This window comes from Cupressus sempervirens, chromosome 3, assembly GCF_028749045.1.
Source record: "Cupressus sempervirens isolate cs-2001-9-10 chromosome 3, ASM2874904v1, whole genome shotgun sequence".
Classification (NCBI taxonomy): Eukaryota; Viridiplantae; Streptophyta; class Pinopsida; order Cupressales; family Cupressaceae; genus Cupressus; species Cupressus sempervirens.
In genome coordinates, this window is record NC_143120.1 from 390,207,110 (window position 1) to 390,222,445 (window position 15,336).

A 15,336-nucleotide genomic window follows, 5' to 3' on the forward strand; every position below is an offset into this window, starting at 1 on the left:
TTGTTTTTTTTGATGTTTTGCAACTAGTGTTTTGCTGTTGAGAGTTCCTTTGCTGTTTCTCTGCAACATTGCAACATTCTCACTACCGTTTGAAACATGGACCCCCTACCCACTCTAGTCATGTATTAGCGGATAGTTGATCGCATGGAAAAACTAGAAACCAAAAATGCATTTTTGAAAGGCACAGTTCATTCTTTATCCACCACAGTTGCAGAATTGAAATTATAGTTAGCTGGTTTATCTTCCACTTTGGATTGCGCCTTGGCTAACCTTAGGCTGTTGGTGGACTCTAATAAAGAACAGGTATAGGAAATAAAAGACCAGCATACCAAACTTGTCTGTAAACAGTCCACCCTTGCGTTTGAAGCAAAACAATAGTTGGAATCTTGGGCCTCATTTTGCAGCAATCCTAGTTCCATACCACTTACAGGGGTTGAGGAACTTGTCCAACTAAACTGTTCAATGAGCATGTCAAATGGGCTTGTGAACTCAACTTATGATTTTGGGGCCTTCCTCCTCCTCCACTGAGCCTCTCCTTACAAGGTATTCCTTCATTAATAATCAACTGGATGTCACAGATATTACATTCGATAGAGGGCAGATCAGACACAATGGTACTCTTTTCCTCAAGTTTCTCACACTTGCCGATTGTATGTGGGTTTTTAGGGCAAGGAGGAAGCTCTTTCCTCATCCCACTAAAATATACCTTAACGAGGATCTTACTGGGTCACAAGTGTCAAAGTTAAAGCATTAATGGGGTCTAGTTGCCAAGACAAGACAGGTTGGTTAGTGGGCTGTTATTAGGAACCTCAGGGCCGTCATTCGTGATTCTTCTCCCCATGGTTGGAAGTCAAGGATGATCTTCGTGGCCAAATGACGTTTGCGGTGGCAATTAGACAAGCGGGTTATACCTTGTAGTTCCCTGTGTGTCCACTGTTGGAACAACAAGGGTACTTTATGGTCCTTGTTGGGTCTCTTTTAGAACGCCATTGGTTTTGCCGATATTGTTTTGGTTACCGAGATTGATGAGTCTTGTCTTCCTATTCGTGGTATCCTAGGTTTTAAGTGGTTGGCCACTTGTAGAGATGAGTTCAAATTTTCGAGTGGGGTTAGGGGGTCAGGTTAGGTCCCTTTTTGTTAGGGACCAGCTAATGTGCGCGACTTCTATTACATACTTTGACAGCTTCACTAGATTCTTGTGGATTCATCTTAGGGTGGATGACTCTTCTACTGGTGACATCTTCATTGTAGTTTGCTATGTTTCACTGGCCAACTCACTTTACAACTTAGAGGAGGGGGACCCCTATGTTGACTTGTAGGATTGTATCAACAGGTTCTCAGCTATGGGCGACATCATCTAGGGGATTTCAACTCCAGGACTAGAGACTTATAGATCCTCCTCCATGACTGGGTGATTGGTTCAGTTTGTACTACGGAGTCAGATCCTCACTCTTTGAGTTTACAATGCATCTTCAACGATAGTGATGGCCTATTGACTTGATCTAGCTACCACTTGTTGTAGCTCTGTGAGTCTTTAGACTTAGTGACTTTGAACAAGCTTACTTGTTTTCGTGGTTCTAGTTGCTTCACTTGTTGGACCCATTGTGGTGGTGTGAGTGTGGTGGACTATGCCCTCTCTTGTACCTCTCTTATATTGTCTGTTAGCTGCTTCTCCATCTCTCGTCTCCCCTTGCCAATCACTCCCTTCTTAGCTTCACCCTCAACACTTCCCCCGCCCCTGCCATTCCCCCCTATATCGTTTCCCCCTACCACTGTTTTCTCCTTTGCTGGTGGCGATCGTGACCTTTTCACTTCCCACCTTAGACAGTCTCTTTAATAATCGCTCTTCACTAACACCTCTTGTGCCTCTACCATGTTTGATCACCTTGCCATTGCCATTCAGGAGTCTGATGTCCTCTCCTTCCCTCACTGTATGACCTCCTTCTCCTACACCTCCCACCGCTTGCTTTCCTACCTTTTAAACTAGTGGTTTGATGACAATTGTAAATCCTTCCACTGCATGGTTTGTACCGCTTTCTCCTCCTAGGGCCATTCATTTGCCTAGCTGAGGCTCTCCTATCATCACCTTCTTCGTCGTAAGAAGTGCTCATTCTTCCTCTCGCAGTGCAGGTCCCTCTGTGCCTCCCTCTTGTTGCCCCCCCAACTCTTTTGGCACACCCTTTTCCCCGCCCCCTCCTCTCTGGATCTTTGTGCGCTTGCCTCTTACACCTCCACCCTCTACGACATTCCTGACCAGCCCCCCATCTACACCACCCCCACTTCCCGTTGTCATCTCTTCACCTTCACCAACATTTGCGAGGTTGTTAGATCTATGCATAGTAGCGAAGCACCTAATGAGGAAGGGCTCCATTTGATCTTGGGTTCTTTCTTCGATGTGGTCTTCAATAGACTTGTTTGCACCGGTTTCCCCTCCTCTTGGTCATGACACATCATCCATTTGATCCACAAAGCCAGGCCAGCCTTAGACCCAACAGCTATAGGGCCATCATGGTTGGTTTCACCTTTGCCAAACTCTATGGTACTATTCTGCACACCATTCTCTCTAGGGAACTTGACAAATGACATTCAGAGGCCAGACCGATTTTAGGAAAAAACTTTTTAGACTATGGATCACATCTTGACTCGTCAGGCTATAACTGAGGATGCTGAACATTGCTTGACAAAGGTGTACTGTTGCTTTCTAGATTTTTGCAAAGCCTTCGACTTTGTTCCTCGAGTGGTCTTATTTCAGAAACTTTAGATATTGGTATTCTTGAGATTCTCATGACTACTATTATGAGATTATATGAGTGTTTTGTTGGCTGGTTCTGGACACCTTAGGGATTCTTCGAACCTATTTAGAGCACTATCGGGATGAAGCAATGCTACCTGCTTTCCCCCACTTTATTCAATATCTACATCGATGAGCTTGAGGCTTTCCTTAGGACTTCTTGCTTCATGATGATGGTTGTTATCTATATGAGGTCTTGATTTCCATCCTTCTTTTTGCAAATGATGTGATCCTTTTGGCCTCCTTTGGTGAAGGCTTCCAATGCCTTTTGGTTGGCCTTGCTTCCTTTTGTGACTCGAGACAACTTACAATTAACCTGGCTAAGGCCTAGGTTATGGTCTTCAACCTTTTGAAGACCTCTCATCTACACTTCTTCCAGGTCGAGGAGATTGAGATTTCATCTACTTACACATATCTGGCTATTAGATTCTCTGGACCTCATTTTAGTATGAGGCCAACTATGCAAACCTAGGTGAACAAAGGTCCTCACTCCCTTGCTTTGCTCGAGTGAAAGTTTTTCTGACACCATTTCCAAGACAGCAAGTCCAAGATGTCCCTCATGGATTCTCTTATTAGACCTATTGTTCTTAATGGTTCTGTGGTGTGGGGCCCCTCCCTCCTTGCTTTCAATGGGATGTCCGTTGAGCTTGTTTAGACTCTCCTCCTTCAACTTATTATCAGGTGCCATCAACTACCCCTACTAGTATCATTTTGGTTGAGTATTGTGCTCGCCCCTTCATGCTCGAGACCATCTTCGACTTGACCTGTTCCTTCATCGGCTTGGGAGGTTTGCTGATTTTGCTGAGGGCCGGTACAAATATTCTTACTCAATATATCAATCCTTAGAGGTAGTTGCATGGACTGATCCTACTGGTCGGGCCCGTTGTTAGTATGCTCAACCTTCTGCTTTTCTTGCTTCTATTGGTATTGAGATTGATTGTCTCCCTCCATTCAAGTATTTGCTGGATGCCCCCACTCATCTCCTCCCTACCTTGTCAGAGTTGAACGGGCACATTGAAATACCCCTAATCAGATATTTGCTCGATCTTTCCCAAAAATATATTCCAAACTAAAATATGCAGATATATTACCAAACTCAAATGAGACCAGTAGAAACTCCAAACAATATGTACCCAGCTACATCTTGAATATAATATTCAAGAGTCAAACATAGGTAGAAATAATACGATACAACAATAACACCTGTAGATTCTCCACAAGAAAATAACCGTTCTTTCCAAGTTGCTATTCAAGATTTGAACATATGAAAGTGCGTTACAAACCAGGAATATAAAACCCGTAAACTCTTATACAACTCTGTAAACATGTTATTTGATTATACAACAACAATACAATAACCAACACTAAAAAACCCAATCTTAAATATACATTAATAGTCAGATTGGAATACTAGAATAAGAATCTATAAGCGCATATGAAACACCTGAATTGATGTCTCCCCAAACAATGGGTTTGCATCCACTGTTTGCCAGCATGAGGGGCCACGTCCTCATACTAGCTGAAAGCTGAAGCTTTCCAAATACTCTTGCAAGAGAGAACTGAAATTTGAAATAATAAATGAAGCATGCCTAGGAATGCCTAGGAATGAACCTCTTTCCCTTTTTAATACACAAACTAAGACTCTTTGACTTCCCTCTGGCGTTTTGTCTTATTCCTCCTTGACCTTTTGCCCTCTTTATAACATTAAATTGACCTTTTTATAATTTGAGTCTATGCTTTCCTAGTCAATTTTAACATTATATATAATAAGACTTCAATATTTCTAATGTCCCAAAAAGGGGACATTACACACATTTAGATGGACATCTACAGGCGATATATCCACATGACATGGATCGATCCCTTAGTGGGTCTTCGTCCTACGATGGCCTTCTATGCTGAGCACTACATATGATGAGCACTACGTTGACCTTTAGGATGGCGTCATTGTCGGTCCTTCCTATGTTGACTGATTTTGGTCTCATGCTTTGCGTATTCCCCTAGGCTCCTTTAGAGTGGGCTCCCATGGACTTCACATCTAGACTGACCACCAGGTAGACCGCGTAGATCGGATTCGCTAGCTTTGTGACAAAGGATTGGTTGAGACAAAGTCACACTTCTTATTCCACCGCCCTATATATTATGAGATTTGGGGGAGGTTCTATTATCTCTTCAAGAATTGCCAGTCCATAGCTTCTTTCTTTAGATACACTGACCAAGGGTGTCTGGGGCTGTACATCTATGAGGCTACGTGTCTTCGTGATCACACTTTGCAGCTTCAGTCTCCCTCGGGTTATGGTTCTGATCAGCTTATCACTTCCTTCTTTCTGCTGGATTCCCCCACTAGAGGCACCAATCATTCACTGGGCCTGTCTACTCCTGTTCATGCCAGATCCGTGAGACCTCGCAGAGATCATACACATTGGCGGCAACCCTCCACCCCCAGGGATGCTCGGAGATGGTCTCGGCGCCCCTCTTGCCCCAATGGTTATCCTTTCGGTTTTTGGTTACTTCCAGCTGGTCAATTGACTGTTGTTGGTTGTTATTCATTGTCCCCCACTGCTCTGGACGTTGGTCCTCTCCTTGCTCTTTGGCTTTGGTTGTTAGTTCTTTCCCCAGGCACCGTTTGGTGTCCTCTTTGCTGCTGTTTCTCTGTTGTAACTTTCAGTCTCGTAGACCCTTTTTGTGGTCTCTTGTTGGACATTAATAATTTACCTAATCTGATCTACACAATGATTACAAATAAAGAGATAAGAATGTGACTCAATTTCCAAGGACAAATATAGAATCCTCGACACATATAGAGCACACTATATTCTGCTCACATGAATATCACACTAAATTTGTCTCGCCTAGAGATCACACTGAATCTCTTATACATGGCAACATGCAATGACTGTTTCAACATCACAAACACGAACCTTCGATCTTCCAAGACAGAAACACTTGACACTTCCCACGGATCGATGACAGTTACATTCTATTTGGTTTCATATTCTCATTGCCAGCAGGAGTGTGACATTTGGTGCGCCAGCTAAACCTTAATGGAGAGACCGTTGAGAGATAATTACATACTCAATATGAGCACCCAAGACAAGCCATGGGAATGAATAACCTACAGCAAGTGCACTTCCATAAAATAACCACGGATGGTGACAGTAAAGAATAAAAATATTCAATTTCAGAACCATTTTAAACATAAAAGACTGGAACTTTGCATGGAAGGAAGAAGGCATGATGGTGAGATAGCTGGCAACTGTTACATGGCAATATCTTTGACATAACTGCAAAGGCAACTGAAATGCATTCAGACCTTTGAAATGAGCATATGACAACATGAAGGACTGCAAAAAGAATTCTTGAGCTGGAAATAACATCACTGTCATACTTGAAGAAACAGAGCACAAAACTGAAGCTGAACAAGAGATACCCAATCAACAACATAAACAACACAAGCAAGATGATGTTCCTGAAGCTATCAAACATTACCATATTGGACTCTGCAGTCTTCATACTAATTATGAATCATATTGTCTCTTTCAATGAAATTAATACCCTGGCATTTCAAAATAGTTTGACAGTTTCCGTATTGCTAAACACACAATCATGGTTCAGTATGATTCTGTGAGCACTAGTACTTTTCTCATGCATCTCAGCTCAGTCCACAGTTGCATGCCTGTTCTCTGTTGACCAGTCGTCAAATACTCAGTTCTGCTTATCTGTGAACAAAATTTTCAATCAATCATATTGCTATCGGGAAAGTCTTTTAGATGACGAGTGATACCAAATTTTAGCTATATTTTTGTGTTAGGCTTTGTAAAATATTAATTAATTGTCAGACTCTCTGCAAGACTGCTTAGAGTTACTCAGTGCCTCAAATGCAATAGATATGGAGAATGTCCATGCTTGTTTAGCTGAGCAGGGAGAGTCTTTAGAGAAATTGAATCAGATCAATGCATCTTCAAATGGTATTGTAATTTATCAAATTCATATCAATGTCAATAAACAGCCTGTCTCATTCTATTCATGTTTTGTTGACCATATTAGCATCTATAGCTTGGAGGATTTACAACAGGCTCTTTTCGGGTTAACAAACAACAATAGCTATTTGTCAGTGATTATCACTGCTAAAGACAAATGAAATCTGTAACTTAAAGTACTGTAAATGTCAATGTTTGCCCTCCCTAGTAAAAGTAAAACCTGGCAAGTTAATCAAACAAGCATAAAAAATAGAAGGGGTTAAATACAATGCGTTATAATGCTAACCTTCAGCTCCACTATTTGAGTACCAGTTCCAAAGCTAATGTGTTCATCCTATCAAAGAGAGTTGATTATAATAAGGCCGTTCCTGCTTATCAGTTGCCACGAGGTATCCTGTTGCTTCATCTGTAGTCTTTGTTTATGCATTAAATTTGTGGCCAGCTTCAGCAGCAAGGCAATGCCATTTTTTGACCTAGTCATGTTACTGCAAGGATATCTGTGCCTAATCTTCCTCCCAGATACATATCTTCCACTTGGCTGTATTTTGCATCTGATATATATGCAATGTGTCTGCCCGAAATTAAAACCTTATCTATTAATTTGGTCAGGCCAGTTGGTGCATTGTTCCTCCATCTTATAGTGGTCCTGCCCTGTCAGCTAGTTTAACTCAAAATATTGATACATTTGGAAATAGTTTTATTCCAACTTAGTCCTTTGAGACTCAGAGGCTAGGCAACAACAACAGGGTTCTTTCTCTTTAATTTGTCATTTGATAACCGTACATATCTTTTTATTCACACATGTGCTCAAAGGTCTGATTTCATTGATAGTCACAAACTTGATATAGCTCTTACCAAGGTAATGCAGGGTGTCATGTTATAATAGTAACACAGATTGCCAGCACCTAAACTGAATATTGGTTCCATAAGGTTGTAAATAAATTGATGAGAAAAGGGTTTGAATGACCCTTATTGAATGATGCATTGCTCATCTTGTCAGTTGTTTTTAAAGCTCAAAAGGAATATGACTGGCAACAATGAGATTATTTTCTTTATGTAGTGGAGATCTTCAACATTCATTATAGTTTCCAGACTCAGTGAGATCTTACTGAACCCATGAAAACTCTGTAGGTCCAGTTGGCCGTGGCTGAGTTGGAGTGTTTTTGGGCTTTAGATACACTGAACACTTTTGTCAAATTTACCCATGACCTTTACCTGGTCTTGTCTATTTTAATACACCACACACAGCATTGGATGTGGTACTTTACCTGATTCAATGTTCTGTATGTTTGTATATTTATGCATGTAACATGTTTACTGAGGTTTTGAGCATGGTCCACCATAAAAGCCCTAATGATTTACTGATTGTGCTCATCCTATTTGACTGCTCTATTCTAATGTATTTTGTTAATGTTTGGTAGCTTCAGTTAATTAAATAATAAATTATATTATGATATATTATATATATAAATAATTATGTTATTACCATTTTATTGAATAGACACGTCCCATGAAGGGACATGTCTCCTCTTGGTTTATTATCAATATAAATAAGAGATTGTTGTAAAGTGGAAAACACATACCGAATATAATGGCAGTGATAATACATTTGCCGCTTTGCGACAGTCCTAAAAGCTAACATGGTATCAGAGCAGGCGGATTACTGGAATAATGTGAATGCAAAGGTCTCACAGAATTATTAAATTGAAGTTTGTGATTCTTTTATCTACTGCAGAGTAAAGGAGAAACACAGTTCATCTAAATCAGAAATCACAAGAACATTGGAACCAAATCTGTGTAGCAGGTTGTCTGATCAATTGAGGACTTTTGACGGGATGATCAGATGATCAGCGAGCCTTGTCGTCCAAACTTTGAGGCTGGTAGTCGGATAAATTAGGGACAAGACCTGTGAGCTCTTTGCAGTCCCAAATCTTTCGTGCTGGACACCATTGCAGCAACTTCACCAAGCGCACGATGGAGATTATTAGCAGAATAATAGCAAAGGAGGTTGCATATATCACACTCTTGACAATTATCCTTGTATCAATGACTTGCATATCAAAGACAATAACTTTTGACCCGAGCAGTCAAAGTATTCGACTATGCAAACCACGGGAGAAACGTATGTCACTTACCACGTGGGGGATAAATCAGATTAGATGTGGAAAGAGAAGCAATTCATCTATGAGGACAGTCAATAGATGATTTGACTATGCATCGCACTTTTACAAAGGATTTAATCATACCAATTTGATTTGATAATCGACATTGGGGAAGCGATAGGTAGCGATGGGATCACAACACATGCTTGTATGGTGTGCGCCACATGGATACTTGTAATTGGGAATCACAAGGTTTATGCTTGTCATCATCCCTTGACCCTGGAAATAAATAAGAAAGGGGTGATGCGAAGGCAAGTATTTATATCTTTAATTAAAAGTGAATATAGATTAGGGAATAGTACTACTACATTTTTAACGATTCACACTTAAGCAATGACCAATCTTTTCTCGTCCTGCTATAAAAGAAACATTAAGGTAAGTACTTATCTAATTCATTATGAATATATTTTTAATTAATGAGTTTTGGTGTATTGAGAAATTGCAAAGACTTGTTAATAAGAAAATGGTAAATAGGAAACATAGATTAAAATATTGAATACATGTATACTATATTTCTCTATGTTATATATTGAAATGATCCTATGTCATAATGCAAACTATTTATTATTCTTGAGTATTATTATAGTGTCTTTCTCTTATATTTAATTTTTTTTTATAAGAGTTATTTGCCTTGATCTTTTCCTTCAAGATTGTTCTTGCAAGAAGAAGAGGGGGATTGAGATTCATATGGAGACTATCATTTCATTAGAGGCAACCTTGAAATGACAGGGAGCAGATTCAATCAACCTTTGGTGATCTCAAATGAATTGATTAAGAGGGAGTAAACCATTTTGAGATGGGTTCCTTTGTGATCAATAAATTGAATCAGACAAGAGGATTGTGATTAAGGAGTATTCCTCGTATCTATGTGATTTTAATGGGCCTACCCCCTGTGTACATCATGAGGAAGTGACGACTTCCAAATGATGTCACTTGTATTTGTAGAAGTTATTGTAAGATGACGATCTTACAATAACTTGTATTACGAGATCTTATAAATTGAGTAAATGGTGAATGTCTTGCATCTCAACATTTTGGGAGACCATTACTCAAAGTATTTGGTGAATATCATTGATATTATGGGAGGCCAATACTCATGATATCATATGTGATATCAAACCTTATTTTGAGTAATTGGTGAATATCATATGATATTATGGGAGACCAATACTCGTGATGTCAAATGTGATATCACACCTTATTTGAATACTTGGTGAATATTAGATGTCGATATTTTTGGAGGCCAATACTCTTGATATCATATGTGATATCAAAACCTTTTGAGTACTTGGTGAATATTATTGATATTTTGGGAGGCCAATACTTGTGATATCAAATGTGATATCTAAATGTTGGATATCTTTTGATCAAAGATATTCTTAATATATGTCTTGTGTTTATCCTCCCTAACTAAGAGGGATTGTTGATGTTTGGTAGCTTCAGTTGGATAAACTTTGAGATTAAACTCATATATATATATATATGTTTCTAGTTTAATTAAATAATAAATTATATTATGATATATTATGTATATAAATAATTATGTTGTTACCATTTTATTGAATAGACATGTCCTATGAAGGGACATGTCTCCACATGTCTCCTCTTGGTTTATTATCAATATAAATAAGAGATTGTTGTAAAGTGGAAAACGCATACTGAATATAACAGCAGTGATAATACATTTGCAACAGTCCTCTAAAAACTAACAATTTTTTTTATTACTTTAGGAGTTGAAAACTATTTGTTTAGTTGTTGGTTCTCTGCCTGTTATATGTTTTATCCTTCGGATATTTGCTGGGTGGATTTGTAAAATCACATCTCTTTCTAAATGCCAGCCCTCATGGATTCTTTTATGGTCAAGGCTGGGTCAGATGTAAATATTTCTCTTTTTTGATAGGATTTTAATTTTTAACCCTTCTCAAAAAAAATTCTTAAATTCTTAATTAAATCTGTTATTCCCTTTTTATACTCATATTGGCAATTTATTGGAGCTCCTTTAGTTTTGCAAACTAGTATAATTATACATAACTGAGTTCAATATGCATTGAGTTCTAAGATCTTAACCTAGTTTTATTATTATATTTAATGAAGTTTCTTTATTAGTAATAATGAAATCGTATCTTGTAGATGGCAACAGAAATTGTCGGAGTGCAAAGACTCTTGTAAAAGGAATGACCTACGTTGAATTGGAAGTAAGTGCTGCAAATATTTTCTTAGTTTGCTTTTTCATGAAATTTGTGTATCATATTCTTGATTATACTTCCGAGAGAGTTTATTTGAATTCCATCACTCAGTCTTGGAAGGTGTGGACTGATAATACTTTTTAGTTTTCTCATGAAGATTTGTATATTGTATTCCTGATTACTCTCAATTGAATATTTTTTGGCTTTCATCTCTTAACCTTTTGACTGCATGATCCATCTGAGGAATCCTTGGTTTTGTGTGTCATTTTGAGTAGAGAACTTGGTTAAAATATTTGGTTTTCATATGCTTCCTTTGTTCTTCTCTTCACTCTGTGAGAGTTTGTATTAAAGTTATGTTAGCAATAGTAGACACATTCATGTAATGCCCCCTTGCAAGTTTACTTTCGTAGACAGACTTGGGGGTGATTTATTGTTTATCGGAAAAGGTGAATGCCTTATTTACTGACTTTAGTTTGAACTAGCCTTTATTTCTAGTTTACTTCTTGGTTGCAATACTGTTTTTTTGAATTGTCAAGGATGTCAAAACTTCTCAGTAAATCTTGATTTCACAAGTAGAAAAGAAGAATGTTGTAAACAATTCTCCATAGATAATTTTCTAGAGAGAATTATTATCTGGTATCAAAACACTTTTTGTTACCTATGTGCATATAAATTTTACTTATAGCAATTTCATTTGAACAGGCCTGGGTGCAGTCACTTGGTTACAGGGCGAGCCAAGCTTTGATGCTATGGAAATGCTTATATGGGAATGGTACATGGGCGCAGCATGCAGATGAAATGCAAGGTCTTATGTTCTCCAGTTAGCATTTGAATTGTTCACATTTTCGTTAAAATTATAGCTTCAAGTCAAGAATTTACTTCAAGTCCGGGATCATTTACCACATTTCATATGATTTATAATAACTTAAAGTTGTAAACCACAATGAAACACATCTACAGAGGTATCCTAATCCTCTTTTTGTAGCATTTTACCCAATAATGCTTCTGTTCTGATCTCCTTTCTAGCGGCTTGTGTCTTTTTGTGTATGTATCATATAGTAATTAATAGCCAATGTTAGCAGATACTTGTATATCATTGTACATAGATTACTTAACTGTCAAGGACATTTGATGGAATGTAATGCCATTGGCAAACAAGAATATATGCATGGCATCTTCTTCTTCTTCTTCATCCCTGACTTGGTCTCTGAGAACTCTACCACTGCGATTGTAGCATCACCAATAGTCACGCTACATTTCCTCTTAGGCTCTAGTACCTTTGGACTGAATAGAGAAGTAGATTAAAATCACTGATTTCATGTGGTCCTTGTACTAGCAGGAGCAGGTCCCCTTGATGGTAGAGTGGGAGGTACAAGTGTTCGGTCCTCACCATAAACCCATAATCTATTTACATCAACTCTTTTTTCAAGTTATGATTCCTTACATACTCAACACTTTTGCATGGGACATGAAGATGGCATGCATTAACTCTTGCAATGCTGCTTTGGAATTCAAGTTGATGAAAAATTCATCTTCATAGCCTAGTGCTCCCTGTTGACCCAGGTTTTGCTTGAAAATAGTTTTAAAGCTAAGTTGCCAGTTCAGATTCCGGTATGGATGCGTGTTCGAGATTCGGGTTCAAAATTTGTCCAATTTTTTCCTGGGTTGGGTTCAGATTCATCTTAGGTTCATCTATAGAAAAACATATATATTTTTAAAAATGTGTGTGTATTTATGCAACAAATAAGTCCATACACCACTCTGCTAATAGTAAACCAACATAGAAAAATACACCACCATATCTACGCTTCAGTTCAATAGGATATTGATTGCATCATTTAGCCATACATACAACATGATACACTTGTTTGGTCACATGCATGGGACATATTTCCATATCAAGGGGACAATATGAGAATGAAAGGAATCGTAAAAAGATAAGTACAGCTGAGATTAGATCAAAAGTTGAGATTCAAATTTTAAGCCCTGGATTTAAAGATGCTGTTGCTTTTGTAAAGAAATCCCTATATAATTGTCAATTTGGATTTCCTCTATAAAAGTTTTCATTTTCATTCACAAATGACATATAAACTGTCTTTTTTGGCCTTTTTATGTCATGCCAAAAACTTTATAACCCAAAACACTAATGATTTTTTTCTTTTAATTAGTAAAGCAATCTAACTTTTTTTTTAAAAAAATAATAAAACCAAGAATATTAAATCTATACTTTAGTTAAGGCTACAAGTTATAAATCTGAAACATAAGTCTGCATTCAATTTCTTGTTTTTCAATCCCTTTTCATTTAAACAGAATATGAAATAGAATACAATACTTCCAGTTCCTTCTTCTCATTTCTTTACAAAACAACAATGAATAAATACCACTTTTATTCAACAGGGATGCCTTTAAATCACATTTATTTAACATTTTTTTTACAATAGAAATCTGCTACTCTTTTTCTTTCTTCAATATTACAACCAGCAAACTGTAAACTATATTCCAAATGAAACCAAAAGAATTATATGTTTTGTTGGCTTCTGATTTGACAGAATTTAAATGACCTTTTAAAAGCAGAGAAATACCTAGGAGTTAGCTAAAAACCGTGACAAGTATTTTCTGAGAAAAACAATTTAAAAGGACCAATTGATAAGACTCTACAATGTCTTCTCCACTTTGAACTCTTCAAAATTCAGGTGTGTTTACCTAGGAATTCATTGTCTCTATCCAATTTTCAGATCTCAATATGAATTCCCCTATAGCAGATAAGTTGGTCTTAATTCTTCTAATTCTAGGACTGTAAGAGAAATGATAAATGACTGATCTATCAAACCCTAAAACTCCATGAATCAAGTATAGGCTCACTTTTCAAATCTTCAACAATAGAACATTAAAATGATGATTTATAAAAGGGTTATGCCATATAGATATTCCAAATTATATCAACTTTAATGGATGACCAGTGCCTTATCTATTGGGCCATTTTCTCACAAGAATTTGATATTTACTTATTAGATCTATCTTATTTAGTTCTAAATCTATCTTATTTACTTGTGAGAAGAATATCAATATTTAGTTCTAAATCTCATTCTTATCAAAATCTTCTTTGTAAACCAGGGAATTCTTCCAATTCATATCAAGCATTTACATAACCCATTTAGATTATAAGCAGAATGTGAACTGAAATATAATTCAAAACCAATTACAACTGAGACTTAGTAAAATTTGCTATTAAATCTCAGAGAATTAATTGGTAACAAAAGAAGAGACAAGTGTATAGCCAACTTTTTGCATCTTTGTATTACTTTCTTTGAAAATATACAATTCAATGTCAACTCCTATCAGAGAAAACTCAATTAGATCAGCAACTATGGAAAAAAAAACATATATAGTAAATATGGACTGACTCAAAAATGAACAAGACCTTGTTCAACAAAATGATTCTCGAACCCCTTCTCTAGCCTTGGGAACTCATTTATATTGCTTGAGTTGCAACAAGCTTCGAGCATAGAGGGAAAAGGACAATTGCCCTTGAGACAAAAATCTCATTATCCTCACATCATGAGAAAAACTGAAAAAAATTCATGGCACTTTCTGTTCAATAGCAAAGTACTTTCTCATTAGCTACTTTATGGTGGGGTAGAGGCCTATTCTATTTTGTCTTTTTCTTGCTCCTTCAACTTGCTCAGTCGCCGTCTCCAGAAGGTATTGCTTTGATATCTGGCACAACCTCCCAAATGGTAATGTCAGACTCTTCATCTGGCCAGGTGGCTTCTCTAACAGTATTCAACTCATTCAAACATTTATTCCACTTGGCATCTATTACAGCTCGAATCTCTGCAACTGTCTTGTTGATATCTACTTCAAGTTTGTACATAATGTCAATAATATCAAAAACTGTAACAATATTAGTTCACTGTTGCTATAAGCAATAAATCTCTCATGTTTCAAGATATTTTCAAAAGAATTAGACCATTCTTGCCACTCCCTTAAGTTATTATCATCATTAACAATTTTTTGAATGAAGCCAAGTGTCCCATTAGCAATGGTCTTCATCTTATTGTTTATCAACTGCATTTTTCCTGAGAAGAAACCATTCAACTCCTTGACTCTGTTTATCATCTTCCTCGTAGAAATGATAACCTCCGTAGGCAATTCTTTCTTCTGTGTCAAAATTGGGACAAGCCTATCAAAGAATGAAATGTATGGGCCCCATATGG

At 37.4% G+C, this 15,336-nt stretch overlaps 1 protein-coding gene across 2 annotated transcripts in view; it reads left to right on the top strand.

Annotated features, from left to right (window-relative positions):
• The window catches only part of LOC149566657 (Radical SAM superfamily protein), an 81,628-nt gene that overhangs the window by 13,017 nt on the left and 53,275 nt on the right, over positions 1-15,336 (top strand). For both annotated transcript variants that reach the window (XM_089819978.1, XM_089819979.1), the window contains exons 2-3: positions 11,064-11,128; positions 11,822-11,924. In XM_089819978.1, the coding sequence (XP_089676104.1) occupies positions 11,064-11,128; positions 11,822-11,924 (168 nt within the window). The remainder of the gene's footprint in view (positions 1-11,063; positions 11,129-11,821; positions 11,925-15,336) is intronic.